The 22,896-nt window shown below is 42.1% G+C and overlaps 2 protein-coding genes across 2 annotated transcripts in view; both read left to right on the top strand.

Annotated features, from left to right (window-relative positions):
- Positions 1 to 17,776, top strand: part of LOC125138331 (rab effector Noc2-like) — a 73,828-nt gene extending 56,052 nt beyond the window's left edge. Inside the window, exons 10-11 of the transcript XR_007139653.1 lie at positions 1,450 to 1,541; positions 17,650 to 17,776. The gene's annotated coding sequence lies outside the window, so the exon portion shown is untranslated. The remainder of the gene's footprint in view (positions 1 to 1,449; positions 1,542 to 17,649) is intronic.
- The window catches only part of LOC113663341 (double C2-like domains, beta), a 64,610-nt gene continuing 58,854 nt past the window's right edge, over positions 17,141 to 22,896 (top strand). Inside the window, exon 1 of the mRNA XM_027178576.2 lies at positions 17,141 to 17,910. Within this exon, the coding sequence (XP_027034377.1) occupies positions 17,511 to 17,910 (400 nt within the window). The 5' untranslated portion in view covers positions 17,141 to 17,510. The remainder of the gene's footprint in view (positions 17,911 to 22,896) is intronic.

The raw sequence follows: 22,896 nt of genomic DNA, 5'->3' as shown, positions 1-22,896 counted from the left end.
CTGCACCCACCCCAGCCCTTTGAGCCCCCTTTTGTAGGTGGAAAAAATAGTCTGATAAGTCAGTTTTCAAAGTATTAGACAGATTTATGTTTTCCAAGGAGGCCAGTGGATGCTTTTAACCCACAATGCCAACGCCAAGTATTATTAGATCCGGTGTTTGCTTTGCATGGCCGTTTAACAGGCAATAAATACAGGAGCTCTTTTTCTCACCTTCCTGGAAGTTACCACCTTCATACTAACTGCTAAATTCATTCTAGCACGGTTTGTTAAACAGCAAATTGAAGTTCCGTCCATGGCTTCCTCAAGCACCAGATTAAATCATCATTGAACCTTTATGGGATGTTCTAGAGCACTGTGAAGTTCAACTCCACTTCATCAACCTTAAAAGAAATGGTCAAATTACTTGCCTGATAATACGTGGTTAAATTACTCGCTTAATCCAATTTAGTGCAAATTCAGGAAAAAAAAAAAAGAAAAAGTACTGCCAAGCCCCGATAACGCTTCTTCAAAGCTTATGGAAAATTCATAAAGGTAAAGACAAGTGAAATACAGGCCCCAAAGTGATATTATGTATGTCGCAATGCTGCCATTCCAAGCCAGAACCACCATGGCAGATGGTAGATGGAATCACATTTGTGGCACTTAATCCCCAGATTATATTCCCTCCTTCACACTCATCCTCTATCTTTTTTTTCCCCACATGTTTGTCTCTATCTGTCTGTCATCTTCAGTAATACTGACAAGCACACATTGCTTCTGTAGATCCAACAAGAATCTGACAGGTTTGTATCAGTCGCTTGTCTGAGTGCGAGGAAAGCTGCATTACTCTCCCAGTAAAATCCCTCCATGTCCACAGTGTGGCCTTCGACAGCAGGGATGTCCTGCAACCCATTTTAATATATTGTCACAGGATACATGCATGTTAACCTTAGCTTTTTTTTTTGCCCCACGTTTCCTTTAAAATGGTCCGGGCTGACAGGAAACGATGATGCAAATGACCACTCTTTTGTCACCACGGTAAGCAGAAAAGTATTTCAGAAGGGCAGCACATGTCACACCTTGACTTGCCAAAAGCAAAATACCACATTGGGCGTCAAGCTGGAAATAGAATCTGCGTCTACTGAAACCGATAAAGACCAAAAACCTTGTAGACTGTCTGGTTATAATTACAGTACATTACCCCACTACCCAGTTATGTTTCATTACATGGTTTGTCAGTCACTGTATAAAGGTGCTGTTACTGTAGGCTTAGACAGAGTCCTAACGACAGACCCGTATATCTCCACCCACTCGGTTTCTCCAGTTTTCATTCTGCTCCCCTGTAGCGGGCTACTGTAAAGGTCCAGTCCCTTCTCTAATGACATATCAGCCATAGAACAGCCCTCGATAAGCATCTCTCTTTCCGTGAGTGCACTGACCTGCTAATCTAACTCACTTTGATACTTGCAGGATCCCAGCCTCCAGCTAGTACTTTGTGAAAGAGGCTGATTTGTGACCTACAAGAAATGACTGGCAGCAGCGTGAAATTCAACAAACAAGGTGTGAGTAAATTGGGCAACTTTTTTTTATCTGGATAGATTTATCAGTGTTGGACAGAAATGAACAATAATCCATCATTCAAGGGGCTTCTTTTGCATTAGCGGGTAAATTGTGACGCCGCCTAGCTTGTGTTATTAACAAATTAAAAACACAAACAGCCACGCGAAAGAGAAAACTCCGGAAGGTTTGATTTGTTTTCCCATCTTTCACTTGCCGTTACACCCTCACCTTTAGAAAAAGAGATTCTTTAAAGAATTCAAGGGTTCTTTAAGGCTTCAGTGGAAAATAACAAACAATGACAAACAACATACAGACTGCATTTAAATGCGTTCCAGGGTGGTCTGATGCAGTACAACGTGCAGCTGGATGGTCTGGAGTGTGTAATTCTGCTTAAACGACAGCATTTGCCGACGATTACAATGTTTAATTGATTAAAGAATGACATATTGCACCTTATAGTGATTTATATTTAGATTTAATGGTGTGAAACGTCCAAGAGACAAGTTTCTGTTCTCATTAACGTTATCACATCGATGAACAGTGTTTTCCCTCTCTCTGTCTCTCTGTCTCGTTGCCTCTCTCTCTCTCTCTCACACACACACACACACACACACACACACACACACACACACACACACACTCAGACGCACTAAAAGCATAGCCTGTCAATTCACCAAGAAAATGGAAAGTGTAGCCAAGACTGAGAGCACTTACAACCGAGCCTCCTTCCATAAACATTAATGTTATATATATATAAAAAAAAAAAGCGTCACCACATCAACGATTAAAGGATGACTTTGTTAAACACCACCACATTTGTAAATCCGTTTATGATCAGACTCATGTGGAGCATCCGTTGTACTAGTCTTATGTATATGCTGCATTAGAACCAATCTGACCAATCAGATTTGAGCATTCAATCATGTGAAAAGATCTTAGCTTCCAAATGTGGGACAAAGAATTGTCTCTGATAAGTTAACCCAGTCTCATAAGGTTCTCCACAGATCCAAGAAATAACCGCATATCCTTTAAAGATCGTTAGAACAGTTCTTCATTTCAATAGCTTTAATCTTATTAATCTACATCGATCTGACCGGCAGACTTATGTTTTATGGCTTCGCCCGACTTGACTCAGCCTAACAAACACATTAATCATCCGAGTTTGTGTAACGTCAAGGATTTTACAGTCCATCACGGAGATAATATAAATCTTTAGCCACATCAGCTTAAGAATAATTAGCATTCCTCAGCATGCTTTTGATTTTATCCGAATTAGCCGCAATCCTTAATGAAGTCTTGTTAAACCCGGTTCAGTCAAAATCCACTTGCCATGGCAAACACAAGCATGAACGGGAAGTAATCGCTTTAGATCGGCCTAATATTGTTTGATGATGCATGCCGACGGGACAGATGCCATGTTTTACAAAAAGATGCAAAATGCCTTTAAGCATTGAAAAAAGCGTTCTTGCAAAAAGCATTATAAACTTTTCAAGATGCTCAAAAAATGGTCAGCAGGGAAGATTAAGCTAAAAGAAAAAGGAATATTTTTAAAAATGTTACACTCAGGTAGACAAGAATTTGTATGCAAATCCTCAACAATTAAATTCAAGCCATAACCACGGTTCATATTTATAACCCCTCATTTGCATTTCTCATTGTCTGATTTTCCAAACCAATCAGCTTAAAAAATATCCTTTTAGTTGTCAGATTGCAAGCTGTTGCTGTCGCTTGAATTCTTCAGCGTTGTGACAAGTGTTGTGTTGATGCTCAGTCTCACGGCAAAAAAACAACCCAATCATCATCGATATACATCACGTTTGCCTTTATCGTTAATTCTCACCTTCTGCCAGGTGAAAAATGAGAGACACACAACATGTTACATGTTACTGTGTACTGGGGCAATAACTGCACATACTGGGGCAGTCGTGGCCTAATGGTTAGAGAGTCTGACTCGTAACCCGTAGGTTGTGGGTTCGAGTCTCGGGCCGTCCACGACTGAGGTGCCCTTGAGCAAGGCACCGAACCCCCCCCCCCCGCCCAAATGCTCCCCGGGCACCGCAGCATAAATTGCTGCCCACTGCTCCGGGTGTGTGTTCACTTTGGATGGGTTAAATGCAGAAAACGAATTCTGAGTACGGGTCACCGTACTTAGCTGTATGTCACGTCACAAGTGCTTGAATTACCTAAAGGAGGTCAGTATACTGGACAAGTCTAGCCTTCTGGTTGCCTTGGCATTATACATAAGGGTAGATGTCAGATAGTGAAACCGGCTAAAATGTGTTTCTGACTGCAAGAAGATGAGCAAAATAGTCTGAGCAAAATAAATAGTCGGAAACAAAGTCACACGCATTACTGATGGACGGTATTACAGACTCCATAATCTCTCTTTTTCCCTCGCCCAATCTTTTCCGGAACAGAAATGTTTCCGTACATCACGGACAAATCGTCTGCACTTAGACTCTGCCTTTGTTTGTTCAAATCAGGGTAAAAACCGTCACCCTGGCAACCACCATTAACTGTCCTGCCTACTGCTCTTCCTCTACTGAACATGTTCTTTGAGCGAGTATGGAAACGATCAAAGAAGGTAATTAGTGTGTCAGCTGATGTACTTTAAGGATTAAGTCTGGTACCTGTTAAAGTTTCTTGGTGGTGTCATCACCGGTTTGTTCATCAGGGTTCGAAATCTACATCCTGTTTTCTCTACAGCTGCTAAATAAAATGGAATCGAATTGAACGGGAGCCGGATTTTTGGAAACAGCTTGGCCGTATGATATAATTGCTTCAGCGGGCATTTTTGGCTGTGCATGTTAATGTGAGAGCAGTTTATTGTTCCTGCCTTGGTGAGCAAATGATAAAAGCAAATAATAATTTGGATGGGTTAAAGATTACATTAATCGAGCTTGCGTGCCAGGACAGATGGTATGTGGACCGGAGACGTGGCAGTGTTTAGTATAAACAGGTATAATAAAAATAAAAAAAACCTCATTAAAGGCTCAGATTCACACACACACACACACACACACATCTCTAATCATTGAGCAGATCTCTATGAGGAATTTTGAGGTTTGTTTAGCGGGGTGGAAAAAAAGCACAATTTCATTTGTGGATCATTTTGACAAATCTTTTTGTTTAGCGAATTCTCCAGGATGGATTTTCGAGGTTTATCTTACAGCAAACAAGACTTCCCGAGAGGAATTGTAGCAGTGGCAGAGAAACAGGCTTTTAATCTTAATTCAGTCTTTCCCATGTCATTATCAGAACGGTATTTGGTGTGATTAAAGAAGGGGCTTAGAAGACATGGACTGGGCAAGGATTTTTTTTTTTTAATATAAAGATAACACTGTGCTGCATCCCTGTGCACCCAGACTCTGACTCAATGATCAATCAGATTCTACAAGGAGTCCAACAGACAGATCATACGCCAGTGTGTGTCCTTAAGGCTGCTGCGGTTTGACTGATCACATCATTTCTCTTCCTTGGTTAAAGAAGTCGATTGTCAAGCCTTGGGCTGTGAGGTCCAAATCGCATCATTTCTGCATCGTTTTCTTCTGACGCGTCATCCTCCTTTCTTTGCCGACTCCTGAATTTTTATGGGAGCTGATAGGATAAAATCTAATAGCGGTTGTTGGAGGTCGTATCAGTGTGTTATTCTGCAGCGGTGGGCATGAGATATCTCTCTATAGGCAAAGATGAGGTTTAAAACCAAAACGTGGTTCAAAATTCTGGTTTGCGGTTAGCTTTAAAAAAAAAAAAAAAAACTTTAGTATCCGTAAAGTGATTTTTTTTTCTCTCTTAATGGTCATCCATGAGCATTTATAATGAAGACACTTAGCATAGCTTATCTCCTACCACAAGGGGGGGTGGGGGTGTATGTAGGTGTCAACCACTCGTGCCACCAATGCCCCTTGTTCGTTTCACAACTTGTTCACAACTATCTCAAAGGCATTCCAGAGAAATTCTTATATTTCATCGAATCACAAACGTAAGATTCCTGGAGTTTGCTAGATCCTACTGGCTGGAAGCAGGTTCTAAGACAAAAAAAAAAGCATTTTGCCGACAAATGATACTACTTCTATTCTTGAGGAGAAGGATATCCTAATAGTTTTAGCAGGCATCAGTCTTTTTACCAAACTACCCTATGTCCTGTGAAGCACAGCGGTGGCAGCGTCTGTTTTTTGCACGGAAAACTGGTGGAATGACCCGAAGTGGGATGTGCACAGTGATTGCAATCTGGTGTCACATGAACTTGTGTTTCATAAAGCCACAAACATTATACTATTGGAGGTCAATAGATCCTACTGGCTGGAATTGGGATCTAAGACAGCTGCCTCTGCCAAGTTACAATCGGGTCGTGGTTAAATCAAGGCATTGATCATGCATCAGTGTTGATCAAAATCAAGCTCCTGACATACTGTAGACCTGTGGAGTAAGCTGAAAAGAAGAGACTGTAGTATCAGATTCGAGGACCCTGGAACATCTGGAACCATTATGGATTAAAGAACGCTCTCAGGTTCCTCGAGCATTCATATCATGCATCACATGAGATTTTAGCGTTATGTTGTCAAAGGGTGGTGCAAATAATTGTTCTCGTTTTCTTTTTCACCACTTCAGTTATCCTCAATACTTATCTGCATCCTAATTGTATTTTTATGCTGTCATTTCATTCCAGTTACATTTGAACAATTGCATTTAGCTTATTGTTTAACTTGTAGTATCTGAGAAAGCACTATTTGTTAGAGTACACGGATAAACATAGCACACAATAAGATAACACCAGAACATCGGTCAACACGTGGACACTGCCTGGAAACACGCACTGCAAATTTATATTTTGCAGGATGGACTAAGTAAAAAATGAGCGTTTGTTGTGCAGGTGCACATAAAATCCTCCCCTACCAAGCTGGGTTATTATGGGCCCTGTATTGCACAGCAGGCTGTAGTAATGGGCCCACGCTTTCCAGTGCCATCAACTGAAGTGCTTCTAGAGCCAGCATTACCTTCTCTGCAGGTTCATTTTCAGACTGCAATTCAAATCGGACACATTGTCCATTGCTGTTTTTTTTTTTTTGTTTGTTTCCTTTCTGGGTCGAGTTGCTGTTTTTTTTTTTCCCCCCATAAAATGTTGTCAGCTGACTGTTGATCAGTGATGAGCCACAATGCACTTTACATAACATGACCTATTACTATTATTAATGGTGCTTCAAAGCAACATTCTTACTATTGTGCATACTCTTCTGGACAAAACGTTGCCGTGTAACTTGTCCCGCAGCTTTTGTCCTAGACCCATGAATGAGGTGTCAAATTGACCGGCTCATTGAGGGGAGCTGTGCTATGACTTTTCTAACTGATCCGAGTACCGGTACTTCCGGTACCGGTTCTCAAAGTGGCCGTTTTTCCCCATAGAATCCCAATATAAACTTTGGAGGTTTATAACTCGGCAAGCTTTCAAACTATCTACACCAAACTCGGCCAGCTCCTTTAGGGTGATACTCTGAACAAAGTTTTAAATCGGTGTACCGACTGGACTTCCGGTTGTCCCGCAGCCCCGCGCCCAAAATATGCAAAATCAAAAAACTTTTTACAACATGGACATGTGACATATCAAAACATTCACAACAACGAGGGGAACTTGCTCACGTGTATTCTGATGATGTCACGTGATGTCATGTGAAAATCAAAATTTAGCACAACATGAACATGTGACATATCAAAACACTCAGCACGATGAGGGGAACTTGCCACGTGCAAGCACCATTCACATTTTTCTTCAGGAAATGTACGTTCTATTTACTATTATTATTATTATTATTATTATTATCATCATCATCATCATTATTATTATTATTATTCCTGTGATTGAAGCCCAGATGAACCAATAGTAATCTCATTAGCAGTGTACTATATGGTTTTAGCCCTTATGTTCTTACTCCAGAGACATTTAAAGCATTACCAGCAATTCTGTCAGACAGCCCCAGTGAGCTTCTAATGAAAGATGGACAAAAAATTAGGCACTAATGAAGCAAAGAAAATGGATTTGAAAGCTCGTCAAGTTACGAGCATTTAGTCATAGAGTGCTAGATGTTTTACAGGTACAGGTTATCTTGGAATCGTAATTTTCTGTATCACCATCTCACTATATTAAAGATTTATGGGTATAATATTTTAAAAATTAATAGACCATTTGAGTTAGTACAAATTACTTCCATGCAATGCTGCACTCTTTCATTTAAATGGTAATGGTTACTTTTGTGAGTCTGGCTGTTAAGTCTAGCTGTAAAATGGGAAAAAAAAAATCTTTGAATTAAACTGTGTGTAACTCCTTTGGAAATCCTTGAGAGAGAAAAATATCCAAGCTAAAGGCTATGTGACAACATTGTAGCCTTCTTCCTCGAAATGGTTTTGCTCAGAATAACATGCCGTTCTGTTGATTGCAAGGAGGATTGCATTTTCATGATCACAAACGTTACCTCTTGGAAGCAACCTTTCAGCAGGCATCAGGTTATGTTACCTTGAACAGGCTTGTTTCGCTAAACAAATAGTAGATAGGACACTATATATTCTGTGAAGCATGATGGTGGTAGCATCATTCATTCATTCATTCATTCATTTTCTACCGCTCATCCGAACTTCTCGGGTCACGGGGAGCCTGTGCCTATCTCAGGCGTCATCGAGCATCGAGGCAGGATACACCCTGGATGGAGTGCCAAACCATCACAGGGCACACACACTCTCATTCACTCACACACACACACACACACACATACACTACGGACAATTTTCCAGAGATGCCAATCAACCTACCATGCATGTCTTTGGACCAGGGGAGGAAACCGGAGTACCCGGAGGAGAACGGGGGGCATGGGGAGAACATGCAAAATCCACACACACACAAGGCGGAGGCGGGAATCGAACCCCCAACGTGCTAAAGATATGATTTATCTAAATTTTAATAGACCTGTTGGTCAGGGTCAGAAAACTGAAGCGAAGGATGGATGTCTTCTCTTGGGATGATCATTGAGAAGATCTCGGTTCTATAGAAAACTGGTGGAATGGCCTGGAGAGGGATGAGCAGTATGTACAGTAAGAGTGGTTTATTTTCATTTATTTTATTTTATTGCATTTTTTTATGCATGGAAAAATTGGGATCAAATCCAGCCCCAGAATTCACTAGTCTTGAATAAAGTCTGGGTGTGTAAAGACCGCCCCTGTATTCAAGATAAGCCTTTAACGAGACTCTGATCTTATATATTTGCAGCCTACTGTACAATTAAAAAAAGGTACTACATACCGGAGACAACACAAGCCTAAATAGATGCTAATCATTATCATGAACACTGCATCAACAACACCAGGAGAATCAGTATTAAATTACACTTACCTGGCACTACCCTCCAACAATCTGCTATAATCCTCCAACAATAATCAATAGAGTCGCAGTTGTAATGGCTGTTTTTTTTTTTTTGTTTTGTTTTTACTTTTCTATTTTGTCATTGAACCCGGCTACAGATTTTGCCAGGCTCTAAAAGGCCAGGGGTGTAATTGGCTCGTGGTGTACACTCCTGGCTTGAAGCATGCCTAGGGGCTCTCCAGAAGAAAAAAAAATACCCCACAGATAATGGTCCTGCATAATGAAGTGTTAGCTAACAAGCTATCAATTGCTTGAATTGTGTTTGAGTCATAATGGTAATGAATTTTCCAGAATAGGACCAGTGACAGACATTTAATTAACCCTAAAACCTTAAAGCTCACAATAAGCTTCAGGAGTTACAAGAGGTAAAATTAGCCACTGAATGTTTGTACCAGTGGTTATTGTTGCATGCGAGAGGCTTGACGAGTGGTCCATGCCTCACCAACCTGTCAAGGGCAAATGGGTGGCCATCACTCTTACCTTGACTTGCCTGCCTCAGGCATGTGTTGGACTCGAGCGAAGTGGGATGTTCCTATCCACGCCTTGATTCATTATGTGACCTGCATTTAATGTGCTGGAAATGTAGGGTTATACACATAGGGTTTCTGACTATATGCAGCATCGTCAGCAAGAGTTCAAGAATAATGGTGATTACAGATAATAATGTAGGGAAATTTGTGTGTCCATCATTATACACACAAAAGCATTTTGGCTTAGGTGGGATTTCTTTGTGCTTTGATTCGGGTCTCTCTGTAATTTATTAGATGTTATGTTTGTTTTGCCTGCAGTACACGCAGATTCCACGGAGACTTAATTAATGTCTTACTGATGTTGCTGTTGTTGGTAGTGTTTCTGTTGTATTCCTTTTGCAAGCCTTGATTATTCTTTCACTCAGCTGGGGCATAATGAACAATCATTGTAGAAGTGATTACACGTGAAAAATACATACACCCTTTGAAGATCTGGAATTTTTATCGGGCAAATCTACAAAGGTTCCGTGTCGAGCGAAACGCTTGCCTTTCAGACAGGTTTCTCTGTAGAAGCACTTGGAAATTCGATCGTGCAATGCAAAAGTGCACGGACTAACAACGCTAGCATTTGATGGAGAATCTAGTACGTATAATCAGTACACGTACTTTCACAGAAAGAGGCAATTTGACTCGCAATGTCAAACCACAGACCTTTAGGTAGACCTTTAGGCAGCACTTAAGGTTTTACTCTCTTTCAAAAATAAAATCTGCCCCCAAGAAACTACATTGTTCAAGAAAAAAAGCTGATGTGCAATTATTCTTACAGCCAGTGAGATGAATGATTTTAAGATTCTGAAGCTTGTGACCAAAAAACCCACAAAGACAGCAGAGGGACGAGACTGGTATACGGTATTTGGTGATTTAATCTTAGTTATAATGTCATTTAGAATTAAAGGGACATCCCAAGTGGGCTTTTCTGAGCTTGTCACTGTATATTTGGTATGTCAGTAAAATAAATCATAGAAGGAGTCTGTAATTATAGACAGTGTCATGTGACCTGCATAGCAACAAGTGGTTATTCTCTCGATCCACTGAACCAGTCACTGTGCATTTACCTTGTATATTTTATTAACTGTTTATTTTCATTTCTCCTCTTGGTTGTTTATTACATTCAATACTTTCTTGCCTCACGTGTACACATTCAGATCCGACATAATTGTCATGGCCTTTGTAGCCATTCGCCTCTCTTGCCTCTCTTTTCAGATGGTGGCATCTGGGATTTGTTAAAGCGACAGTTCCACATGTGTTTGAGAGCCGTTCCCACAGGCTTCCGTTTCTGTGGGTGTACCGTGTTACTGTTTATTCTTTCCAGAAGGGAAATCAAACAGACGGAAACACACACTTCAACATACGCTACCGATTAATTAAAAACAACGAGCACAATATTTAATGAAGTATAATTATATATTTGGCTTTTTTTTTTTTCTTTTTTTTTTCTTCTGGATCATTTAGACATTTGGATTTGTGGCAGAACATTTTTTTATTTAATGTCTCTATTTTCAACCAGCAGAAGGCAATTTACCCAAAGTGCAATACAAAGTCTTGCCTTGGCTGATCAGTGAACCACTCGGAGACCTCTGGGTAACTGACCTCCCTGTGAACTCTTGAATCCAACCTGATGTAAAAATCTGCCATTTTTCAAATGTTTCCCCTGTCTGGGAGGAAAAGGCTCTTTTTTTTTTAAAGCTGCTTTTAGAAGAACATTGTTGTGCTGCACCATTCTTCTACATATACAGATACAGTTACATTTTATCTCCACAATGCACCATAAGTAGTGCATTTAAATACTAATAACACCTATATATAATTCATAGGATGGTATGCAATTTGAGACGCAGTCAAAGTATTTGTGACATATTATTACATAAGGTTTTATGTGAATAAAATAACAATACAGTGATCCCTCGTTTATCGCGGTTAATAGGGACCGGAACCCCTCGCGATAGGTGAAAATCCACGAAGTAGGATTCACCCTAAGTTTGACCTTTTCACTGATGGTCATCATCTTCCTCTTCCTCTTGGGCTCACTAGAGGAATCTTTCGCAGGGGCGCGACGCTTAGGAGGCATTGTAAGGGCTTAAGGAAAAGTTTTGAACACGATACGCGAGACACAGTTGACCGCGTGAACGAGAGTGGCGAGATACAACAAGTGAAGAAGCTGGGAGTGGTAGAGGATGCGATGATGCGCAGCCAATCAGCTCAGATCTCGCGCCGGGAACCAATCATGTGCCTTGTCTGAGTGCCCGTGGGTATGTACAAAGCCTCTGAGAGAGTTTCTCTCTTTGTCTGGCATCCTGGGAAACCGTTTTTATTTTTATTTTCCAATGAATTTTTTTGAAAAATAAGCGATGCACTGAGGCCACGAAACTTGAACCGCGAAACTTGAACCACGAAGTGGCGAGGGATTACTGTATATTGTTTGTCAGTATGATTGTTGTGTGTAGTAATCACAGTTAAGGAGCACCGGATGAAAGAGCAAATCATCTCATCCTATCTAGCATTAGCTGTTTAGTTTTCCCTGATGAACAGCGGTGCCTTTTCAATGCGAATCCCGTGCTCAATCTGAGCTATCCTAAACAATAAATTGTTTACAACATAAAGGAATTACTTAACATTAGCTAGTTATAGTCCTTGTTTTCTTATCTGTGTTCTCTTGTTATTTTATTACCTAATCTGTATATTTTGCTGTTTAGCCAGTCAAAAAAAGGTTTGGCAGAAAACCATAATGAGGGGTTACGCAGGTTGTAACTGTGATATTAAAGGGCCCTTGTCGATCACGTTCAATATAACTGAGTTTGAAATGCAATAATTTGTGGGGAAAAGTTTGCTAACATTTAGCTAGCACTAAGTTATCAAGCTTCTCAACTGGCTAAGAAACAAATAAAATGTTTTGCCTATTCAGCGAGGGAGCCAGATCTCAGGCTCCTGATTGGTTGCTAGCTTTTACTGGTCACCATGTAGCTGGAATTCTTGCATTCCTAAAGTGGTGATGTTTAACGTGTCTGAATCTCTGCACTGTCTCTCTAAACGTGTTATGATTTCTACGAGGCCTCGGACCCTTTAGATCATTGTTAGTAATTTATGAAGCATGACAGCAAACGGAGATGAGCGGACAAACAATTAGGTCCATTAAAATCTATGCTAGACAATTAGCACACAGCTCTCTTCCGTTCCTTCTTGAGACGCCAGTCGTCATTATGCAAGCTGAAGCTGTCATTTAATCTTTTAGAATGACAGAAGTTCAGTGTTCTAGACCTGTTGTTATATAAATGGATGAGGGGATTAATTAATTATTTAATACGGTTTCTGCTTTTTCTCTCTAATGTGTAATGGGCTGCTAATTGGTAGACGCATGAGTAGGCCAAGATACTGTCCACCATTTGAGCCAAATGTGTTACTCCAAAATAACCCACCTATAAACCAATAAACTTCAATCCTTCAGCTTGTACACTCAGACCACCCCCCACCCTCAACCCCCCTGCACCCCTCTCCTGGCAGATCCTCTCAAGCTTGATCAGATTGACATTCCACGTTTCCAGTAGATTTTCCATGTGGGTTTTGACTGTGCCATTCAAGGACACTCAGGGACCAAGTCACTCCCCAAGCCATTATCCTAGCTGTATTGAAATTGTTGTCAGTTCGAGGTTTGTGCATTCTGGGGCAGAGGTTTTCCGTGTTAGGTCTCTACAAGCGTTGCCTACCTGGATTTGGACAGTTTTTCCCATTCTTCTTGGCAGATCCTGTCAAGCTCTGTCAGCTAGTGTATGAGAGAATGTATATGAGACTATTCATTAGCCATTTCTACAGATATTCCTTGTGGTTCAAGCCTGGGCTTTGTTATGCCACTCAAGGCCAAAGACTTGCTCCAAGCCAGTGAATGAATGAAATGAAATAAAATGAAATTGGGGCATTTATTATCACCTCATATATATTACATCACAGTGGAATTCCTTTCTTCACACATCCCAACTGAGTAGGTGTGAGTCGGGGCACAAGGGCAGCTATGACACAGTGCCACTGGAGCAGGGAGGGTTAAGGGCCTTGCTCAAATGCACAACAGTGGTGACTTTGCAGTGCTGGGGCTTGAACCATGACATTCCAATCAACAACTCAGAGCCATAACCATTTGAGCCACCACTTGCTGTTGTCAGTCTGATATTGTGTGCATTCTGGGTCAAGCAGTTTTCTCTATTTATCATTCCTGATATTCTGAACGGTTAATGAGCTGTACCTTATTCTTACGTAATGATTTGTCTCACTAGACCAGCATCGTTGAATTACAAGAGATTTGCCTTTGTTTTATACTTTTATGTCTAAACACATTTTCATCCCAGATGTCTGTTGTGAGCAGGCAGTGTTAATTGTGGGAACCTACAGTACACCCCAGCGTGTGCCACTGGAAAATAGTAGCTCTGTAGTTAAGATGTTGAACTACTGATTCCGAGAATGACTCCCAAGACCACCGAGCTGCTACGGCTGGGCCCTTGGGCAAGGCCCGTAATTCTCAAACTTCCAATGCTGTGTCCCAAAATATTCAAAGCAAAGATGGCTGCACATGAGCTCAATATGGAGCGTATTATCCGAGGGTCTAACCGGAATATTTTCACCATTTTTTTTTAAGTTGGCAGAAATTTCAGAAACATTCTTAAATTGATGGACAAAAAAAAAGTTTAATCCATTTATATATATAATTAAATTATATATATAATATAACACAATCTTTACCCACTGTAGTTGCCCCAAGCAAAAACCTATTATTATTATTATTATTATTATTATTATTATTATTATTATTCCCACATAAAGCATTTTACAAGCACGTCTTTTTTGCTTTTTTTGTGCATTTAAATGCTACCCTTTAAAATATCCGTTGTAAAAGCATCATTCTGCAAATCCTTGCACACCGTCACTTTCTCGGCTCCAGTCCACGATTGTTCCTTGCAGACTAACTGAAAAAAAAAAACAGTTTGTGTCTGCCATGCTTTGCACAGAAATGTCACCACTCATGAACTTTCCTGCGCACACTGTCTCTGATCCACGTCTCCCTGTGAATGTCTGGAGTCTCGGAGTGACATTTGCAAAGTTCCACCATCCAACATGCAGCCATCTATTTCATCTTGCTGTTATTTCAGCTCAGATTCAATTACCGACGATGTCGTGAAAGCGTCGTTACGGAGCGATGAGAAAGCATGCCGTGAACTGGAGGAGATTCACGTGTGTGTGTGTGTGTGTGTGTGTGTGTGTGTGTGTGTGTGTGTGTGTGTGTGTGTGTGTGTGTGTGTGTGTGTGTGTGTGTGTGTGTGTGTGTGTGTGTGTGTGTGTGTGTGTGTGTGTGTGCGTGCGTGCCCGTTCAGTGAAAAGATGAAAAACAGTGGGAGAATGAAGAATGTAAGAGATGCCAAATGAGGCAAGGGAATACACTGCCATCTTCAGTTTTCAGACACTGCTGTAGAAGTAAGTAATAAAACACTTCAGGTTTGCGCTGCTGTAGGAAAACAATCAAACACTGGAGATTCCTTCCATCTCCTTACAATATATCAAGATTTTCATATCATGTGCTTTTATGTGAATCATATATACATATTTTATATGTATTATAGGTTCTATGTATTAGATAACTCCATTTTATACCCGGTAACGAATTCTCTCAGGCTTTCCGGTTGTATTCGAGTCAGCAGATTCTTTGAGCTGATTCAGGTTTAGTTTTAGTTTTACCTCCAAACCCTCTCACTCACTCACTCACTCACTCACTCACTCTCTACCGCTTGTCCGAAATTCTCGGGTCACGGGGAGCCTGTGCCTATCTCAGGCGTCATCGGGCATCAAGGCAGGATACACGCTGGACGGAGTGCCAACCCATCACAGGGCACACACACTCTCATTCACTCACAGGACAATTTTCCAGAGATGCCAATTAACCTACCATGCATGTCTTTGGCCTGGGGGAGGAAACCGGAGTACCCGGAGGAAACACCTGAGGCACGGGGAGAACATGCAAACTCCACACACACAAGGCGGAGGCGGGAATCGAGGTGTGAGGCAAACGTGCTACCCACTAAGCCACCGTGCCCCCCACAAATCCACACACACGTACGTTAAACATCTATAAGGAATCAAACAGGAAGATGAAATAGATTCTTGTTCCCGATCGGTCGTAAGATGGAAGGTTTGTTTCCAGAACCTGGTATTTTATTAAGAGAATTTGTGACTTTCACAACAAAAGCTATGACAATCTGATCCTTCACTCCATCAAACATCTTTATCTCTGCGCTAATATTCATCTTTCTACTGCGACATTATTCGCATCCTCCGACCGTTACCTTGCGCGCGGCTCTGCCGTTCATTTTAATATTGAAGAATGTGCCGTGTTCCGCGTGGCATTTCGTCTACTCCGACTCCATTGCTCTTCATTTGTTTTCTCAGTCAGCACAGTAAATGTGTTCTGGATAAATGTAGATTAAGTTTTGTAAAACAAGGGAAAAGAATTGTAGGAAGAACTTCTTTTTTCATCTCTGAAATAAATCGTCCAGAAGGAAATACACAGATAGGACGAAAATTAATGAGTTTTTTGTTGTTGTTGTTGTTGTTGTTGTTGTCGTCGTCGTCCCCCCCCCCCCCCACACACACACACACACGCACACAAAATTACAGGCAGGTGCACTGGCAAGGTGACTTAATGAATTTAATTGGCCTGAATTACCTTCTCACCCTTTTGTTTTCATACATTCCTTCACATTTATATATTTATTCCCACCTTCCTCTCTCCTCACTTCTTCTTGCATTTAAAGGTGGGGTCTCCGATGTTTGAAAGCCACTGTTGACATTTAAAATCACCAAAACAAACATGCCCCCTAACGCAAATGGGTTTCAAGTAGAACCCACACCCCCAGAACCCTATTATGGCGGAACCTGTTGGGGCAGCTGACCGAGGGGAATTTTTTATCAATAAATGAACTCGATGAGTAACACTATTATAATACAAATGTGTTTTTGTAGTACTGTGTGTTGTACCGTGAAAGGTTTCGCGCCATTATGACCCCCGGCTATAAGAGGGCTATCGAGTGCTTTGATTGGCAGATGATGATTTGTTTAACTCTTCTTGATCTGAAATGCATTCATGTGACTTAAAGCAGCACATTCGATTCCTGTAATCTATAAATTCCAGCGTGTGTGTGTGTGTGTGTGTGTGTGTGTGTGTGTGTGTGTGTGTGTGTGTGTGTGTGTGTGAGATTTTATATAGATCTGATTTTTTTTTACTGCGTCAGTGAAAGATCTCGCGTGCAGGAATGTACCACTTGTTGCACTTGATTTTACAGGCAGCTTGTTGTGTCTGCGAAAGGGATGATGCTGCTGTTAGTCTAGAGGAATGGAGAGTATGCTCTGGCTCCTTCGCCCCTCCCTTTCTTTCTATCTGTTTGTCCCTCTCTCTCTCTCTCTCTCTCTCTCTCTCTCGCAGATGGAAGGACTAATAGCATAATTAAGTAGCCTCACCGGTGGTTCCTGTTTATCGACTCGTTGCTAAGCACTGACATCAGCCAATCCGTCCTTCTCTCTCTCTCTCTCTCTCTCTCTCTCTCTCTCTCACACTTACTCTAATCCTGTCCCCTCCCTCTCTCATATTCTCTCTCTCTCTCTCTCTCTCTCTCTCTCTCACTCACTACCTCTGTCTCCTCCTCTGTCTCTCTCCACTTATTCCAGTGGCTGGCGCTCAGACAGCCTCAGTGCGTTTTGTAGCGCTTTGAGGCAGAGCTCTGAGGCAGACAGCATGCTTACACCTCGCAGTACCACTCCGCTGGCACTCTCCATGTAGTTGCAACTGCATACACTTAGCTCTTTCTCTCTCTTACCCACACACACACACTCACACACACATCGGACTCGTTCATCTCATCAAGGGTATTTATTTCCTTTCCTCAGATAGACAAGCAAGGTGGACATTTTTGTAACTTTTTTTTTATTTTAAGACTTTTCTGCTTTGCCGATCTCTACACCTGCCCCGCCTCCTGGGGGGCGTCGCCCGCACGGCCGCATGCATGACACAGCGTCGAGGCGAAAAGCCCACCATCAGCATCCAGGAGCACATGGCTATTGACGTGTGCCCAGGCCCCATCCAGCCCATCAAGCAGATCTCTGACTATTTCCCCCGCTACCCGCGGGGTTTCCCTCCCACAGCCGCCCCGGTCCTGAGGCGCACCGGTTCACTGCGCTCATCCTCCTCGTCCTCGTCTTCCGCCCCGGCCGCCACCTCCTCAGCCGGTGAGACGGGGCAAGAAAAGAACGACGACGGCGATGGAGACGGAGACGACGACCTGGACCGGGCCTTCAGCACCACCTGCGCCCCTGCCTTCGCCACAGCCTCTGCCTCCGCCTTTCCTCCGCCCAGCAGGAAGGAAGAAGAACCCGATATGGAGGGCTACGACTCAGACGACTCCAGTGAGTACTGACTGGCTGACTGTTCTGTTTGTATTTGTGCTGACATTCTCTCCTGTTGCTCATTTCTTGTATAATTTTAGATTTTCCAGTTCCTTGATTAGATCTCCTCCATCTGTTGATTCTTTCTTTAGTTCTCTCTCTCTTTCTCTCTCTACTGCAATATACATTTTTGTGCTTCTTCCTTGTTTTCTCTCTTTCTCAATCCCATTTCTCTCTTAACACACAGTAGTATGTGATATCGATTTTCTTTTTTCTTTTTTTTTTCCTTTGCTCTGATAGTCCTCATATTCCCATCTCTCTCTCCCTCTCTCTCTGTCATCCCTGTCTCCTGCGCTGTTTTTTTTCCCTTAGTCTACTCCATCCACATAGACAACTGTTGCATCACCGTCCCTCTGCGTTGTCTTCTCTCACTTCTCCCACTTCCCCCCCTTTTCCGTTATTTTCCAGTCATACCTTTTTTGTGAACACACAGCGATCGTTCTTGTTTTTAATTAGCCCTGATGACTCACACTCCTGCAAAGCTCCACTTGAGCTTCTGCTTGTTGAGCGGAGTAGAAAGTACCCGTGCCGGCCCAACGAAAAGGTGGGCGTGCGAGCTTTACATACGGACGCTTTTTTACACCGATGCGACGCTATCGGATGTTCTGTGGGGTTGCTGCTTGTAGAGTGCCGAATCTCAGAATAAAAGGTGTTGTTAGTGATCCGATGAACAGATGACAAAATATTCCACAACATGGCCTTTCAGTTCCATGGCCTAGTCTCATGGCATCGTATAAGATCTATTGTTCTTTAGCGCACTTTATATTCAGACAACCAGAAAACATTATATGCGACTGCCTCAAGCAAAAATCGCACATTACTGTATATATGACTCCATACTCAGTGCTCACTGAAGTGAACTGCTCTCAATGTTATTCATTGGGACATTGACAGCATTTAGCAGACGACCTTATCCAGAGCGACTTACATTTTATCTCTGAGCAATCGAGGTTTAAGGGTCTTGCTCAGGGGCCCAGCAGTGGCAGCTTGGTGGACGTAGGAATCGAACTCACAACCTTCCGATTGGTACCCCAACACCTTAACCACCAATTTTTATGATCATACTTGTAGGTATGGAGCTACACTTTCAGGTCAGCCAGTGTGAAATGTTTCATCAGCTTATTTGTACATTTGTTTGCAGTCATTAAAGGTGATGAACGTTGTGATCACTGCCATCTATTCATTGCTGTGACATCACTCTAGGTCGAAGTCATATATATCGTAGTATCACCTGTATTCGGATGTCGGTACAGTTGCATACAAGTAAATACACATATTAGTCTGACACCTCTTACTCTGTATGTGATGATAACCTGTTAACTTCATCAACATGCGACCGCAACCTGACCGATGACGTGCATGAGGTTTTCGCTACGGGTGAAAAACGTGTGTCCTGTTGATTACAGTAATAAATATGAATTGCTCTTACGTGGCCGGTGCAGCTTGTGCAGGCCACTAAATCAAATCCCAAATCAGATTAGCCCCAGAAGCTGCCATCCTCCAACTGCATGCTGTCTTTCATTTGGTGTATATGTTTGAGCATGCTCAGGGGAAAAGTGTGTGTGTGTGTGTGTGTGTGTGTGTGTGTGTGTGTGTGTGTGTGTGTGTGTGTGTGTGTGTGTGTGTGTGTGTGTGTGTCCTACATGTCCATGACAGAGCTCACCAGATTAGAGATCAGCAGCATGTTTCCTTTAATTGTCACCTTTATTAAGCTCACACTCGCCGCACATTAACACAACAAATCTCCCCACTCACCAGCACACACCTACTGATTCCCTCTGATTCACGGTTCACCTATTAGCAGCCGAGCAGACGGACGAATCCCGATCTGCGCTGTGATATATATATATATATATATATATATATGTCAAGACAAATAAGCCCATTACATATATATCCAAAGGCACTTAACAGGCCCCAAGGCCCACGTGGCTTTGAAAACGGAGCTTCTCCGAAAGCAAGCCACCGCTGATAGATGTGGGTAATGCAACAGATGGATTTCGGAGCGATTTCCTTCCAAACATTTGGCGCCCAGCAGCTCTTCTGTCGACAAACCGTTTTACAGACTACAGGAGATCACTGCTGTTTCAACCACCAATCGCAGTACAGACAGTAATACGGCGAGAGAGAAAAAAGTCACGGTCTTTCAGATGCAGTGCAAATTAACAAATTAAACACGATTAATTAACCAGATGGAAGAGTCACTCAATGTAGCTCTAATTTGTCCCTGAGGGAAAGCTCTGTATTGTTAAACTGCAATGTTACTACAAGAGGATGGCAATAAATTAGCATTTGCGCTGTCTGGTATTCGGATTAGTATTGGAAAACTTTATCAGGTGAAAAAAATCAGTTTTGGACAATCGACATTTGCGTAGGTGCTGAATACTAAGATAACTTGCGTTCTCTGGAAGCCCCGCCCCCAGTTTGTGGACAGCTGACCACCAGACCTATATGTGCTTTAGTCCCCCTTTTGCTGTCAGTATAACCACCACTACATGCTGGAATATGGCTTTGAGGAATTGTGAACTGGTGTCAGGTGAAGAGGTCTGGAGAGCAGTTAGGGTTCTAGTTCCTCCCAGTGGGTTTAATGGGGTTTAGTCAGGAGTCAGGGCTTTGTGCAGGACACTAAAGTTCTTTCAGTCCAAACTTGCCAAGCCATGTCTTCGTCCAAATCTATAGTAAGCAAAGATGTTCTAAATATCTAAAGCTTGGGGGAGGACCACATATGGATTTGAAGGTCAGGGGTGCACATACTTTTGGCTCACCAAAAATGGTCAAAAATTGTAGTTGTTTGTTTGGTGAAATTAAAATCAAAATGCTGATGGAAAGCAGCAGGGATTGAAAACACTGTTTGCTTTGCTCTCCTGCACCAGCCAACACTTGAATCAGAGTCAATGGATCAAAATTAGCCACGTTCTGAAGGTGGGAGGGACGTGATTACTTTCTCCTGTCCGTCACAGCAACACCAGCCAATCGTTGGTCTCACCGCACTGCTTGAGAAAACTGGAATAGGGGAAACATCTGATACAATATGTTTGTTATTACCGTTGAAACCTTTGTAATCCTTTATGATATACAGGCGTTTAGACTGAAGGCTGCAGCACACCAACGGAAGGTTTGTGGGTTCTAGAGAGAAAACATACAGCTGTAAGGATTGCTGACGTGAGACAGAATTGATGGCTTCCTCCTGTGTCACACACACAAGCTAAACGTGATTTCAGCTTCAGTGCTTTAACGTCCGTCTCATCGTTAAGTCCCGAAATATCATTTTTAATAATCTTTATCAGTTCAGTGGATCAGTCATTTATGATAATTGTCTTAACAGGTATAAGTCCCTCTGTAAAAACGAACAGGACCCCCAAAGCGTAGCCTTTTCCCATCTGCTTTTTGTCAACGTGGAGTTTAATAGAACTGGAAAAGCAACACCAACCCCCCTCCAGCCCCTGCATGCTCCAATCAAACTGTATCTGATCACAAGTTTACTAATTAAGAGCTTATCCTGTGCCACAGCGAGGGCTTCATGTGATCTCACTAAGCTCCCGGATCTTTCAGCTCCTCTGCAGGCACGCAACCTTCCCCAATCTCAGGATCATGGAATCTGCGGCTGCCTGCTAGCTGTAATCGTTACTGACGGATTAAAGCTCTCCATAACGACGTTCCGTCATGTTCGTCTCATGGAGATCGATGTACATTTGCGTGAGTGTGTTTGTGTATGAGAGGTTGTCCATGGCTGAGACTTTATGAGCAGAGTGACATGCTGTGAGTACTAATCTAAAGGAGGGAAGATTATAACCCAGGCCAGGCAGAGTTCATTTCCTGTTCGATTATTCGATTTATTTGTGGATTTTACATTTTTATTTGATAGCTTGTTTACAATTTTATTTGATAGTATGTGTAGAATTAATGAGCATCCATACAGGGGGATGCACATGTGATGGACGTTTAAAGGATGTCATGCGATTTCAATATAAATGTCATGGAATCTTCATGGACATTTGATGGAAGTTAGGTGGAGGTATGGCAAAAGTGGATGGACCTACGATGGAAGTGTGATGGACGTTTGAAGGAAGTGTGATGGACGTACGATGGAAGTGTGATGGCAGTGTGATGGATGTTTGAAGGAAGTGAGATGGACGTTTGAAGGAAGTGAGATGGACTTGTAGGAAGTGTGACAGACATTTGAAGGAAGTGTGACGGACGTTTGAAGGAAGTGTGATGGACATTTGAAGGAAGTCTAATGGGCTTTTGAAGGAAGTGAGATGGACGTTTGAAGGAAGTGTGATGGACATTTGAAGGAAGTGTGATGGACATTTGAAGGAAGTGTGATGGACATTTGAAGGAAGTCTAATGGGCTTTTAAAGGAAGTGTGATGGACTTTTAAAGGAAGTGTGATGGACTTTTGAAGGAAGTGAGATGGACATTTGAAGGAAGTCTAATGGGCTTTTGAAGGAAGTGAGATGGACATTTGAAGGAAGTGAGATGGACATTTGAAGGAAGTGAGATGGACATTTGAAGGAAGTGTGATGGACATTTGAAGGAAGTGTGATGGACATTTGAAGGAAGTGTGATGGACTTTTAAAGGAAGTGTGATGGACTTTTGAAGGAAGTCTAATGGGCTTTTGAAGGAAGTGAGATGGACATTTGAAGGAAGTGAGATGGACTTTTAAAGGAAGTGTGATGGACTTTTTCAAGGAAGTGTGATGGACTTTTAAAGGAAGTGTGATGGACTTTTTCAAGGAAGTGTGATGGACTTTTAAAGGAAGTGTTCACAACTGAACATATCTTTCACATGCATGATGCAGATGTGTCTGTTGGCCAACAAGTTCTGGACTTACAGTACTATGACCCCAAATGGACATTTAGGTATTTTCTGTGCCCAAATATTTTAAGATGTTACTGGATTAGTAAAGATAAACAACTAAAAACTAAACAGTTCTTGCACTGATT

Source organism: Tachysurus fulvidraco, chromosome 26, assembly GCF_022655615.1.
Source record: "Tachysurus fulvidraco isolate hzauxx_2018 chromosome 26, HZAU_PFXX_2.0, whole genome shotgun sequence".
NCBI classification, from domain to species: domain Eukaryota; kingdom Metazoa; phylum Chordata; class Actinopteri; order Siluriformes; family Bagridae; genus Tachysurus; species Tachysurus fulvidraco.
This window is presented reverse-complemented; position numbering and strand designations above follow the sequence as displayed.